General features: G+C 36.5%; 1 protein-coding gene across 10 annotated transcripts in view; it reads right to left on the bottom strand.

The window, feature by feature from the left end:
• HDAC9 (histone deacetylase 9) overlaps positions 1-15,555 on the bottom strand; it is a 936,353-nt gene that overhangs the window by 132,650 nt on the left and 788,148 nt on the right. For all 10 annotated transcript variants that reach the window (XR_009403815.1, XM_059396742.1, XM_059396749.1 and 7 more), the window contains one exon: positions 6,948-7,066. Coding sequence is in view for 9 of the 10 variants with exons in the window: in XM_059396742.1 (XP_059252725.1) it covers positions 6,948-7,066 (119 nt within the window). In the remaining variant the exon portion in view is untranslated. The remainder of the gene's footprint in view (positions 1-6,947; positions 7,067-15,555) is intronic.

Here is a 15,555-nt window from a genome sequence, read left to right on the forward strand (position 1 = left end):
ACATCCAGATGGCCAACAGACAGTTGAAAAAGTGCTCCATATCACTCGGCATCTGGGAAAAACAAATCAAAACCACAATGAGATATCACCTCACACCAGTCAGAATGGCTAAAATTAACAAGTCAGGAAATGACAGATGCTGGCAAGGATGTAGAGAAAGGGGAACCCTCCTACACTGTTGATGGGAATGCAAGCTGGTGCAACCACTCTGGAAAACAGCAGGGAGGTTCCTCAAAATGTTGAAAATAGAACTGCCCTATGACCTAGCAATTGCACTCCTGAGTATTTACCCTAAAGATACAAACGTAGTGATCTGAAGGGGCACATGTACCTGAATGTTTATAGTAGCAATGTCCACAATAGCAAAACTATGGAACGAACCTAGATGTCCATCACCAGATGAATGGATAAAGAAGATGTGGTATATATACACAAAGGAATACTATGCAGCCATCAAAAGAAATAAAGTCTTGACATTTGCGACAGCGTGGATGGAACTAGAGTGTATCATGCTTAGCAAAATAAGTCAGGCGGAGAAAGACAACTATCAAATGATCTCCCTGATATGAGGAAGTGGTGATGCAACATGGGGGCTTAAGTGGGTAGGAGAAGAATAAATGAAACAAGATGGGATTGGGAAGGAGACAAACCATAAGTGACTCTTAATCTCACAAAAACAAACTGAGCGTTGCTGGCGCGAGGGGCATTGGGAGAAGTGGGGTGGGGTTATGGACATTGGGGAGGGTATGTGCTATGGTGAGTGCTGTGAAGTGTGTAAACCTGGCGATTCACAGACCTGTACCCCTGGGGATAAAAATATATTATATGTTTATAAAAAATAAAAAAATTAAAAATTTTTAAAAAAAAGAACCTCAGAGATAGAATATGTCTACCAAGCATTCATCTACCTCTACTACTAAACAGTTTCTTAAGTCTGCTCCAGGTTGTAAAATCAGACAATCTAGTACACTAGTTTATATGTAAAAAATTAAGCACAATCTTAATAAGAACAAGAAGGTGGGTCTACATATTTATAAATGGGCTTTCTGCATCTATTTTTGCATTTCAGAAGTGCTGTTTATTTTCTGATTTTCAACTATATTTTAGATAGTTCAATTGCTTAAAATGCATCACTGGACAACTTATTCTGGATCAGAGTATTAATAATGTCACAATCCAAGCACACCTCAATATACAAAAACAAAAAGCACAGCTTTTAGGCAGGGAGAACATGAGTTATCCTCATCACAAAATAATAACATGTTATTTTCTTTTAAACCATTTGTTTAAATGGTCTTAAGCCATTTGTTCCAGTCAACCCCAGATTTATTATAATAAAGGAATGCATATGGATATGGAAATAAGATGTTTCTTACCAAACTGACATTTGATTGAAGGGACCACCCACAACTATTTACCTAGAATCTTGCACAGCTTCCTAGGATATCTGTCTATCCTCCCTCCTTTTTGTTCAAAGATTTTATTTATTTATTTATTTGACAGACAGAGATCACAAGTAGGCAGAGAGGCAGGCAGAGAGAGAGGGGAAGCAGGCTCTCCGCTGAGCAGAGAGCCCGATGCGGGGCTCGATCCCAGGACTCTGGGATCATGACCTGAGCCGAAGGCAGAGGCTTAACCCACGGATCCACCCAGGTCCCCCCCCCCATTTTGTTCAAATAATAATCTCATACATTTTCCAACAAGTCACAGTATTTGTGTTGTATATTTTGTGTTCAAATACATTACCTAAGATCTTTGGTGAATGTTTAGAATTGTTGAAACAATATCACCAATATAATTTAAAACTTTCAACTCACAATGCCTCATTACTTATTCCTTACGTTGCTGGTATAATTTTTATCTCTCTACTCCCCCCCATTTTTTTTTCTGATTAGGAAACTAATTTGATTACAAAATTACTAAGGAAGGGACAAAGTTGAGACTTTAACATAGATCTTCTGGCACCAAAATGAGTTATTCTTTACTCTCCTCGAATTTTTCATCTTTATTTCAAGTTTATTATTTAAAGGATTCACTCTCCCACTGTACTGCTTTTCTGAACAGAAATGAAATGAGTTACCTTACCATCTAGATTCTAGTAGGTATTAACAGCAGGAATTCAATGTTTTTGTCCAAAACCCATTGCTACAAGGAAACCATGACTTTCCCCTTTAATATTTATATTCTTTTTAATACTATTTCTACTAAAGGGAAATGTTGTACATGTGACCACTGTCAGAAACACAGGTTTGTGATAATTAAAATATTATAGGAGATAAGAATACTAAACCCTGGAAAGAAGTGGCAGTAATTACAAAAAAGAAAACCCTAAAACCCAATTCGAGTAGCATCAGATATAGAAGAAAGCCTCTGACTTGCTTAAAAGACAATGAGTTCATCTAGCTTTATTCGTTTTTAAAAAGAAGTTATTTAGAAAGTGTGCCAAGCAGTAATCCAGCTCTGATGACACAGCACAGAAATGTGTAAGAGAGGTTAATCTGATGGTAGCTGGATGGGAAGATATTCTGGTTAATCAACTGTACATAATATTCCCCCAGTTTCCATCCTAATCTAAAAGAACTGAAACCCTTCAGCTTAAGGTTGATCTTTCATGAAATGGCATTTGGTAAATGTTTTCCAGACACTCCTTTTCTCCATGCCTGTTTGCTATGGTCTGAAATTCTATCATGAAAAGATAAAGCATTGATTTCACAATTACAGATAAATAATAAAAGATGCAACTACCAAACAGAACTATCACATTAGCTGAAATACACTCACTTTTAAAAAGTGTATAATTAGGTAATGACTATAACATACAAGTGAATGTGATCAGGTTCTTTCTAGCAGAGAAAATTAGAGACAGAGGATAGTTATGGACATATTAAGAGAGGGCTAGAATCATCAGTGAGAGAAAAAGAAAAAAGTCAACTTCAACAAAATGTAATTAATTCTGGCTCCATCTGCCTTCAACTCTATGGACAAATAAAATGTGCCAACAGAGGACATCTTGAACCACACACTCTGTATACACAGGAAGTTGAAGCGCATATATCCATTATAAGCTGATGAAGTAAACCAACATAACCTCATACACTTAACAAGTTAATTTGTTGGAACTATTTGTTGACTGGCTCAACACTCAACTTTTAGAGACTTATTTTTGGAGGATTAACTAATCAAGGAATTTTTTGTACTTCCTCAGGAAAAACACAAAGCTAAGAACGAATTCATTTCTATAGGTACCTACTTCACAAGAGTGCTCTTTCCTTGTCAGACAGACATTCACAGTGGGATAAAAGGAATAAGAGGATAACTAAAAAGGATAAAACATTTTATCAAAAAGAAGATGGTAATTCAAGACTAAGATATGTTATTTGATTTTTTTCCACCAACTAATGGGTGTTTTTTACTTGTCCAAATAACATTTATTTATTTGCTGAGAGAAGTAGTTACTATCTCAAAAACTATAAAAATACCCTCTGAAAAAAGATCATTTTTTTAAAATCAGACATGGGGTCACCTCACAATGACTTCTGAATTATTCTAAAGAAAGGAAAATCATTTTTCACATGATAAAAGTAATTTGCATATAGTTTACTATGTGAAGCCAATGAAAGGAGAGAACATATAAATGTCTTGAAAAGGAAGAAAACATACATTTTTCTGCAAATTAACATGAACTGAAGAAATAATTTTTTTTAATGTTGACAACACCATAAGACCAGGGATGCTGCAATATGATGATTCAATTTTGTTTCATTTTATTGTTGGAACATGGCACTTGATTGTCATGTTAACCTTCTTAAACTGTAACCTAAAGATATCTAGATCTGAATGAGAATATTTTTAAAGGACACGCTGATAATTTCGTGGTAAAGTTTGATGTAGTATTTAGGGTAGGACATAAAGATACTTATTCCTTAGTTAATTGAATAAGTGGTTAGTCCTGGTGGTTAATTGAAAAAACAGATTTTAAATAATGAATTCAGACTATTTCAAACTTTGGCATAAACAAATATGAATATTTTGTTGTAGAGAATATTTAATATGAAAAAAAATGAGGGGAGAAGAGAGGAAAGAAGAAAAATAGTACTAGCCAACAATCGACTTTAATTTAAATCACCTCTATGGCTGCACTGAAATTTTTGTCATAGTATCAAACAAGTCTTCAAAAAAAAAAAAATCAGATAACGAATTAGATATCTAAATACAAATATAAATGAAAACACTAGTTGTTTTGACTTAATTTATCTTTTACTTTTAGGACTATTAAAATTATTTTAAAAGATTTATTTGATGAGCTAAGACAGTAAAATTTTAGCATCTGTGACACAGTATCTAAAAACCACTCTCTAAAATCCTTAGACATTCTACTGGAGCAAGGGTGAGTTTAGGTGAAATGGGAAAACATTAGGTTATGAATTTTTTCTGTAATTTCTACCTATGTTTTACTGTAGTATTTAGCCCATTTCTAGCTTCATTTTGAGACTCCTTGGAAATGGAGACGACTTCTGGCATAGGACAGTGAAGGTCCAATAGTAATTGCCTATCAAGAACTTTCAGACCAAAGCAACATAAATGCATCTGCCACATGGTTAGAAAAAGAACAGAAAGACCTAGGGGTGAGCTATTTGGGGAGCAACTATACAGCTGTCTATTAATCCTAACCTCTACCTAGTTACGGCGGCATCTCTAGAAAATATGGCTGGTAAACTCAGGCCACCATGAGATAATATGTACAAACAGCCGCCCAGTTGTGATGCTCTGTGGTTGTTCATTTAAGTTATCACGGGACTAGTCAGTGTCTATCACAGCCTGCACCTGGGGAGTTAAGGGTCTGCATCCAACTACTCTGTTCTCAAGCACTTTACAAAACATTTTTCTCTTTAGTGGAAAAAATCCAGTGAAAGCCTCATACAATTTTATCTAAATATGAATTCAGAATAAATATTTTTAATTTAACCCCAATTATTTCAGATGGTAAAATGAATTAGTTTTCTCATCTATGCAATATGTGAACTGTTTTAGGTAGTCTCTACTACCTTCTCTTGACTTCTAGGATTTCCTTTCCTTATCGTGTATCTTTTTCCTAAACTGTAAGTACTCAGAGAGGGACAATTATTAAATCAGTTAAAATATATGTCTGTCTATTTTTCTTAGGAAACAAATCATCTTGTAAGGAAACATGGTCTGTTGAGTAGAAAAGACACAAGAAGGAAAAACAGATAAGTAGGGGTGAGGGATTGAAGAGATTATAGACAAACTTAACCGGAAAAATGAAGAGCTTACCCCCAAATGGATAAAGAAATACAACATAATAAAGGCCTCAGTGCCTTGTACTGAAGGTAAAAGGAGTAGAAACTATGTACCTTAGGTCTATGACTAAAAGAAACCACACTACTACTCCTCTTTCTATTCTACTTTCCAAGATGACATTTGATATTTGAACTCCACTTGGCAAAAAATGAACAAACAAACAAACAAGAAGATTAGTTCCTTCCAGCTAGTTCTGAGAAATGGACTCATTTGCATATGAGTCTTCCTTGCCTCCTTGGAAGGAAGAAAGACCCGAATACAGACAGTCCTCCTTCTTGAGGGAGAGTCTCGTATTTAATGGCAAGGAACACCTTTTCTAGATTTCTGTCTTTGCTCCATGTGTTTTCCATTGTTTGGGTATATATCAACTTGAAGTATAAGGTCTTCTTTTCTCTTTATTTAGACTAAACTTGTCACCAGTCTTGATGTTAATTAGGATGCAGCAGGAAGACTGACTTCCCATTAAAGTGGAGAGGAATTCCATGAAGAAAGAAAAGGGATCATAAAGACATCTGATAAAACCAAACACCTCTCTATTCAATTTTACAAACTTGTGAATTATTATGTTTTGTTTGTGTTTGTGGAGTTGCCTCTTTCAATGTGTTTTCAATAGACGGCAAGGCACCAAAAACCATGGGTAAATAATAGAAGTTAAAAATAGTTACTACCTAACAATGTTACTGGAACAATTAGAGTGCAGAAAACTCTCTCATATGAGAAGCCAACTAAAAACAAAGGTTGGCATGATGCTGGTTCTTTGGTTCTTTTCAAATTAATAAAACACACTTGCTCTAAACTCATCTCTCTCAGTTAAAACTATTTGGGTTGTTTTGATTTGTTTCCAACCCCCACTAAAATACACAATAATGGATCCTTTGTGCAATTCTGCTTTTTTCCTTCTTCTTTTTTATATATATCCAGAGTACCAGCATACATTTGTATGCATGGGCTATACATATGCCTTATTTTCACACTCAGAAAACATGGGAATTATTTTTGAAGAAAGCCTCTTTCTAGCCAGATTCCATTAGGTCACATTATTCAAATGCAGTATAACATAAAATTCATTTGTTTTCATCTGGTGTCTAGTTGTTAAGGAACAGAGCCAAAAATTTAACCTTTGCAACACAACAGAAGAGGAGTAGAGAACCTGAGCATTGTCTATGGGCATGTACAGAGCTTCTGAGCAAGGGGAACTACACTTTTATATTCAAACCTAGAAGACTATAGCACCATATGTGCAATGAAATAAAAACAGTGACTTCCATTCTCTCTTCAAAAAACCCAGGAGCTTTTCTAGACTCATGACCTCTGAAGTCATTTAACATATTTTAAACAGAAGTCCTATCACTTCTGCCTTTAAATAACAAAATGGGACTCCTGAAAAGCATAAAGGTTCTGAAATGCCCCATCAAGTTACCAAAGGAAACAATTTAACTTTGTTTTTCTTAAGGGTGAACATCCTTACAGAGAGATGAATCTGACAAAGCAATAAACACAATCTGAATTATTTTCAAAAAGCCTTACCTCAGTTTACTAGACACATGTAAAAGGTGCTATCTATTTTAAAGACCTAAAAGAGATTATTATGTTTTAGCATTTCATAAATTTCTAAAAGATATACTCACATTTTGCTGTCACTTTGTAACCCCCCAGAGGAGGGGCATGGCCTTCTAATGCATCAAATCCAGCGGAAACTAGGACCATGTCTGGATCAAACTCTTTGGCCACAGGCGTCACTACAGTCCTGCACAGTAAAAAGGCAACCAGTTACACATGGGAATGGTGAATACCTTTAAAGATTGTGCAATGAAAATGACTTGGCACATCCTCAAGAAGTTCCCAAGAATAAAGAAAAGGGAAAAAGAAAATACTATTTGAATGGATCAAAAACTTATCATTTCCTTACTAGTGAATCACTGTTATTTTAGCATCCCAATTCAGTCTTTTTTCTTTCATCTTTTTTCTCTCTAAATTAAAAAAAAAAAAAAAAAAAGGTTTTGCAGGTACATTCTAAGCCCATCACATTACATGCACATCTGTGGCTGTTTTACCCCACTGCCTATAAAAAAGTGCTTCTTCCAAGGGAGTGACTAATGTTTTACAGAGGAAAGTCAAAGCTTTAGTGAAAACCCGGCTTGCTCCAGTTAGTGAGAACTTGGTGTAAATTTGAACTATAAATTTCTTTTGAGAAAAAGTTCCTTTTCCAACTTAAAAAAATTTTGTTTTAAATATTTGTCATGGTAGGGGGTAATTCTTGCAAAGGAAAAATGCAAAATTCCTTTAATAAAATCCAGATTATAATGTTGAGTCCAAGGTCAGAGACACCAGGAATGTGTTAGTCTCATCCATGACAGCAACCCCTGCTGGCCTTACTCAGACACTTCAGCATCTACCTCTTCAGCCTTCTCAAATCACCCTGACCCTTTTTCCTTACTGCTGGATTTGAGAGAAAATGACTAATGGATGCTACTGAGCTTTGTAAAATTAAAAAAATTAATGTAGGCTTCAAGACCAACTGTCATTATTATTTAGACTCAAATTTCCAAAGACTATTTAGTAAGAGTGGGAAAGTGCACACAATAGCAGATTTAAAGAGTGGTAAGGTCTCTGCTGTGTGTTTAGCAGAAATAACTGAACTAAATATCAAAATTGCTATCCTTGAGTAGTGACAAAATTGAGTTCTTTTCATTTTTTTATGTTTTTAAAGTGACCACATATTAGTTTTACACTTAAAAATTTAACAAGTTGTTGTTGAAATTATAAAACAAAAAAATACTTATTTGAAATTCATAAATGAATGAATAGATAGTTCTCAATTTAGTTTTTTGAGGATTCTTCATACTGTTTTCCATTGTGGCTAGACCCAATAGACAATTCTACCAACAGTACATAAAGTTTCCGTTTTCTCCACACCCATGCCAACATTTGTCATCTCTTATATTTTTTATGTGGGCCATCTGACAGACCTTAGGTAATATCTCATCATGGTGTTAATTTCCATGTCCCTAATCATTAGTGATCTTGAGCATCATTTCATGTACCTGTTGGTCTTATGTATATCTTCTCTGGAAAATGTCTATTCAGATCCTTTGGTTCATTTTTAAAAATTGGGTTGTGTTGTTTCTATTGAGTTGTAGGAGTTCTTTATATGTTTTGGATATTAACCTCTTATCAGATATATAATTTACAATTTTTTTTCCCATTCCGTGGGTTGTTTTTTCACTTTGTTGATGGCTCCTTTGCTGGGCAGCATCTTTTTTAGCCTGACATAGTCACACTTCCTTACTTTTTGTTTCTTGCACTTTAGATATCATATCCAAGTAATTGTTACCAGAGCCCATGTTAAGAAGATTTATTCCTATATTTTCTTCTAAGGGTTTCATGTTTTCAGGACTTACATTTAAGTGTTTAATCCATTTTAAGTTAATTTTTGTAAATAGTATAAGATATAGGTTCAGTTTCATTATTTTATGTGTGAATTTCCAATTATCACAGCGCCATTTATTGAAGAGACTGTTCTTCCTTCACTGAGTATTCTTGGCTTCCACCTCAAATATTAGTTAACTGTATATGCTTGGGCTTATTTCTGGGCTCTGCATTCTGTCCCATTGTTCTATTTTTCTGTGTGTGCATGTGTGTGTGTGCGCGCGCACGCATGCTAGTACCATACTGTTTCGATGAACATAGCTTTATAGTATAGCTTGAAATCAGGAAGTGTGATGCCTCCCACTTTGTTCTTTCTCAAAGTTTCTTTGACTATTTGGGGTCTTTTGTGGTTCTATATACATTTTAGGAGTGTTTTTTCCATCTCTGTAAAAATTGCCTTGAAATCTTGATAAGGATTGCAGTGAATCTATATACGGTATTTTATTATTTTTCACACTATTATAAATGGGATTATTTCTTTTTCAGAAAATCCATTGTTAGTGTATAGAATATGCTACTGATTTTTGTATAGTTAATTTTTGTATCTTGCAACTTTACTGAATTCACTCATTAGATCTTTAAAAAAAACTATTTATTTGACAGAGAAAGTACAAACACATGGAGCAGGAGGCAGAAAGAGGGAGAAGCAGACTCACTGCTAAGCAGGGAGCTTGCTGTGGGGCTAAATGTGGGGTTTGATCCCAGGACCCGAGGATCATGACCTGAGCTGAAGGCAGACGCTTAATCGACTGAGTCACCCAGGCAACCCTGTGATGTCAGTTTTAACATCTCCTTTTGCACTTATAATTTTGTTGATTTGGGTCTTTTCTCTTTTTTCCTTGGTCTAGATACTGTGTTTGTCACTTTTGTTTGTATCTTTCTGAAGGAGCAACTCTTACTTTGGTTAATCTTTTCTATTATTTTTTTCTGTTCTCTATTTCATTTATTTCTTCTCCAATCTTCATTATTTCTTCCATTCTGCTAATTTTGGACTAAGTTTGTTCTTTTTCTAGTTCTTTAAGCTATAGAGTTAGGTTGTTTATTTGGTATCTTTCTTGCTTCTTAATGCAGATGTTTATTATTTATTTATTTCCTTTAAAACTGCTTGTGCTGCATCCTGCAGAGTGTGATATGTTGTTTCCATTTTCATTTATCTGAAGAAAACCCTTTATTTCCCCCATTAATTTCTTCTTTGATTCACTCATTTTTCAGGACAGTGTTGTTTAATTTCCATGTGTTCATGAATTTTCCAGGTTTCTTCTTATCATTAATTTCTAGTTTCACGCCATTGAGGTCAAAGAAGGTAATTGGGATGACTTTAATCTTCTTGAATTTGCTGAATTATATGCGGTCTAATGTATGGTCTATCCTGGAAAATGTTCCATGTGCACTTGAGAAGAATGTGTATTCTGTTGTTGTTGGATAGAATGATCTGTATACATCTGTTACATCCATTTGGTCTATAGCATTTTTCAAGTCTATTCTTTGCCTACTGATTCTGTTTGCAAGATCTACCTATTTTTAAAAGTGGGGTATTCAAAGTCTTCAACTATTATTGAATTACCATTTATTTCTCCTTTTAGCTCTGTTAGTTTTTGCTTTATATATTTAGGTAATCTAAGGATGGACACATAAGGATTTATAATTATTTTATCCTCTTGATATATTGACCACCTTATCATATATAGTGACCTTCTTTGTCTCCTTTTTGCCATTTTCAGTTTAAAGTCTATTTTGTCTGATATAACTACTCCTGTTTTTTTATGGTTACCATTTGCTTAAAATATTTCTTTCCATTATTTCACTCTCAGTCTATGCATGTCTTTAAAGGTAAAGTGAATCTCTGTTAGGCAGAATATTGTTGATTCCTTTCTTTTTCTTTTTTTTTTATTTAGCCATTCCACATATTTTAATTAGATAACTTAATCCATTATATTTATTTTTTTTAAATAAAAACATTAATTGAAGTATAGTTGACATGGAATATTAAATTAGTTTTAAGTGTTTAACAGTTGATTCAACAATTACATACATTAGGAAATGTTCATCACAATAAGTGTATTACAATATTATTGACTATATACCCTGTGGTGTGCTTTTCATCACCATGGCTTTTTTATTTTAAAACTGGGAGTCTGTGTCTCTTAATCTCCTTCACATATTTCATCCATGTTTAAAGTAAATATTGATAAGGCATACTATTGCCATTTTGTTCTATTTTCTGGCTGTTTTGTAGATCCACTGTTCCTTGTTTCTTATCCTGCTGTCTTTTTTTGTGTGTTTTGATATGTTTTGGAATCAGTATGCTTTGACTTCTTTTATTGTGTTCTTTTGTGCAATTACTATAGGATTTTCCCCTGCAGTTACTATGAGCCTTACAGAAATTATCTTAAACTTCTGACATTCTATTTTAAATCAATAATAATGTCAATAGATTTCATAAAATTAACACTTTTATTTCTCTTCCCCCTCAATTTCAGTTGATGTTACAACTGACTTTTTAAAATATATTGTGTAACTAGTAACAGAGTATTGTAGGTTTGGCTATTTTTACTATGTTTTTTCTTTAACTTTTAAGCTAGAGTTGTGAGTTATGTGCCACTATTAACATATTGCAGAATCTAATTTTGGCTATATATTTACCATTACCAAAGAGGTAATATTACCTTTTAATTTTTTTAGGTTGTCAATTATTCTTTTACTCCCACTCAAAGAACGCCCTTAAGCATTTCTTATACGGCAGGTCTGGTGGTAATGAACTCCCTCAGCTTTTGTTTGTTCAGAAACATTTTTATCTCTCCTTTTTTTCTGAATGACAGCTTTACCAGGTACAGAATTCCTGGCTGACAGCTAGTTTCTTTCAATATTTTGAATATGCTGTTCCATACTCTTCTGGCTTGAAAAGTTTCTTTTGAAAAATCTGTTTATTGTCTTATTGGGGTTCTCTTGAATGGAACGTCTCTTCTCTTGCTGTTCTTAAAACTCTGTGTTTTTTACTTTTGACAGTTTACTTACAATATATTTCAGTTTATCCCTATTTGTGTTCAACCAATTTGGGGTCCTTTGGGCCTCATGAATCTGGATGTCCACTTCTTTCTCCAGGTTTGGAACATTTTCAGTCTTTATTGTTTTAAATTATATGTTCTGTCCCCTTTACCTTCTCTTCTCTTTCTAGAATTCCCATAATGTGAACATTGTTTCTTTTCATTGTGCCCCATAATTCTTACTGGCTTTTCTTTTCTTTTTTTTTTTCCTACTCTTTTTGCACCTCTAGGTAATTTCCAATATCCTATTTGTTAGGTCATATATATTCTTTCTTCTGCAATGTGGAGTCTACTTTTGAAACTCTCTTTTGAGTTTTTCAGTTCAGTTATTGTGTTTTTCAATTCTAGGATTTTTTGGTTTTGATGGTCATTTCCTTGCTGACCTTCTCATTTTGTTCATGCACTGTTTTCCATAATTTCTTGAAGTTATCTGTGTCTTCTTGTAGTTCACTAACCTTCCATATGAGGATTATTCTGAATTCTCTGTCTGGCACTAGACAGATCTCCATTTATTTATAGAGACAATTATTGGAGCTTTATAAGTTTCGTTTGGTAGTATCGCATTTACTTGGATTTTTTGTAAGACTTGATTGCTTATGTTGGTATCTGCATGTGTGAGTAATGATCCTCCTCTCTCAGATTTTATTGTTTTGCTTTGGCAGAGACTGTTCTTCACCAGTAAGCTCAGTTTCGGTCTGCAGGTATGTCAACTGGTAATGTCCATGGGCAGATGGGGTCTGCTATTATGGTCTGTTTTGGGGAAAGGCAACTGATTGAGCTCTGAGGATAGGGATGGGGAGGTGTGCCACTGGCTGAGAACAGCTGGGTAAAACTGCTGCTTGGTTCCCCACCCATGTAAGGCTATAAGATGGGCTCCACAGTGGCCTGGATTCTCTAGCCCTGACAAGGAAACATGAGAACAAGGGCCTGAATAACTTGTTTGGCACACTGAAATTGTGCCCCCCAGGGTTAATGAAGATGAAACTGGCAGAAAATTTACAGCTTGGTTTCAGAGAACTGTTTCCCCCAGCTACTGTGCCTCTCAGACCCCACTAAAAATCCACTAGGTGTCTCTGTAGAAGCCTGGACTCAAGGTCAATGGATAGTATTCTAGCTATGAACATGCATTGTATGGCCCTGCATTCTTTACCCAAGATGAGCGCAAACCTTTTCCAGTTTATACCAGCTCTCAGAGCATAACCGTAACTCCTTCTCCTTGTCTTAAGATAACCTCCTGATGTCAAAGAGCTGAATTTTGCCTTGTTCTGATGTTAAGTGAACATGTGATGTATGTTACATCCGTTTACTAAATGTGCACGCTACATCTTTTCTTATGAATACTCATAAGTTTCCTTGCCCTTTTAAGTCAATATGTGTGTTGGGGCACTTGGGTGGCTCAATCAGTTAAGCATCTGCCTTTGGCTCAGGTCATGATCCCAGGGTCCTGAGACTGAGCCCTGTGCCAGACTCTCCACTCAACGGGGAGTCTGCTTCTCCCTCACCCTCTGCCTTCCCCTCAACTCAGGTGTGCTCCCTCTCTCAAAATAAATAAATAAAATACTTAAAGAAAATCAGTATGTGTGTGATCTCAACTTCTATAATTATAAAAAGAAACTTGTTCTCTCCCCCTCAGGGAGGTGGATTTGAGGCTTGCCCTTCCACACCCATCTCCTCATTTGGCTGCCTCTAAAATAAATCATTCCTTTGCTACATACCTGATATATCAGTGATTGATTTTGTTATGCATCGGGCAGATGGACCTGCATTCAGTTACAGAATCAAGCCAGAGTTTTCTCTGGTCAGTTGAATCTACCAGTTTTGCTCTGCAGATGGGGAAGCCATGGGCCATGCTCAAGTGCCACATTTTTAAGTGCTGTACTAGGGCTATTGAACAGGCTATGCAATTTCCCATGTGCTCTGGTTAGGTTAACTGGTCAAACAGGCTGAAGACTGCGTTCAGCTATAAGTAAAGATAAAATTATGTTCCCCACAATGGGGCAGAAGGAAAAGCAGCTTGAAAGCTAAGTATAAAACTCTTTGTTGTCTTAATATAAGCCAATTAGCAACCTCCAAATCCCTGATCATACATGGCCACTGGATTTGCTATGCAGACAATCATCTCTGCCCACCCATCTCATGGTTTAAGTGCCACTGTGCTGCACAGTCTCCAGGAACTATCTTAGGCTCTTCTCGCCAGATAGGACAGAAAGACACTCTCTATAGTAGGTGAAACTGTCTCAGCTCTCTTACCTGGGTGGCAGTGGGGGGACCAGGGTAGCTCCAGACAACTTTCAATTTCCCAGATAGATTCTATCTTTTGGAAAGGTCAGGGAACTATCCTTAGCCTTGGATATGAATTAATTCATCTTTCTGTCTGTGTATGATGGGAAAGCTCCACTTCTGGTACTGGCTTTGCTTTGGGGGCAATCAGCTCTGCCTGCCCACCCCTCAGGATAAATGCCTTTGGGCCATAACTTCCAGAAACTGTCTCCAGCTCTTCTGGTCAAATGGGGCCAGAAAATACTTTCTGCAGTGGGCGGGACTGCATGCAATTCAACTCCTTGCCTGAGCCTTGACAAACATGGCTTTAGGGCCTACAAAACTCCTTTGAGGATCTGAATCAGGTGGATCTACACAGCATCTTCTCTGGTCAGAGTGTACTCCTGACTTGGTTCTGCAGATGAGCAAAACCACGGGTAGGGACTACTACTTGGGTACTGCAGGTATGAATGTGGGCTGCGCAAATCTGTGTTGTTGTTGTTGCAAGACCCTCCCTTCTCTATCTACCACAGTCAGATTCTCAGTGGTTGTGCCCCACCCATCATTTCCCTATAATCCCTGTGGTGTGAGATCAGAGTAGGGGCTCCTGCAAAACAATCCACAGTGTTGAGGTATTGTCCCCTCTGGATTCTCTTTTCCCACTAAAGAAACCAGAGGCTTGGGGGAGACCTCTCTGTGTGGTGATGTGCCATCCTGGGTTAAGAGCAATGTGGTCAATGTGTAGCCACTTCTCTTACTTTTCTAATGCAGTCTCTCTTGGTCTCTGTAGTGCAGTGTAGTGCTTCAGTTTTACCCCCATGTTCTAGAATACTCTCAGTGGTGTCTTTTCCTTAAATACTTGTTAGTTGTTCTTGTGAGGGGGAGCAAAGTCAGGGACAACCTGTGTACCCATGTTGATTATGTCACTACTTGGGAAACTTGTCCAAATTTAGAATCTCCTATCCATCCAAACTGCCAATCAAAATTGAGAGTAGAATAATCAAGCTTCAGACATTCAAACTCTTAAAGAAAAATAGTATCTCAAAAACTTTTTAAAAAGGTGGGGGCAAGGGGTACCTTGATGACTTAGTTGGTGGAGTATGTAACTCTTGATCTCAGGGCTGTGAGTTTGAGACCAAAGTTGGGTACAGAGATTACTTAAAAAATAAAATCTTGGAGCACCTGGGTGGCTCAGTCAGTTAAGCATCTGCCTTCAGCTCAGGTCATGATCTCGGGGTCTAGGGATGGAACCCAGTATCCAGATCCCTGCTTAGCATGGAGTTTGCTTCTCCCTCTCTCTCTGGCCCTCTCCCCCATTTATGCTCATTCTCCCTCACAAATAAATACATAAATAAAATCTTAAAAAAAAAAATAGGGGTGCCTGAGTGGCTCAGCTGGTTAAGCGTCTGCCTTCGGCTCAGGTTGTAGTCCCAGGATGCTGGGATGGAGCCCTGTGGTTGGCTCCCTAGCTCAGCAGGGATCCTGCTTCTCCCTGCCTGATGCT

Source organism: Mustela nigripes, chromosome 4 (assembly GCF_022355385.1).
Source record: "Mustela nigripes isolate SB6536 chromosome 4, MUSNIG.SB6536, whole genome shotgun sequence".
Taxonomy (NCBI): Eukaryota; Metazoa; Chordata; class Mammalia; order Carnivora; family Mustelidae; genus Mustela; species Mustela nigripes.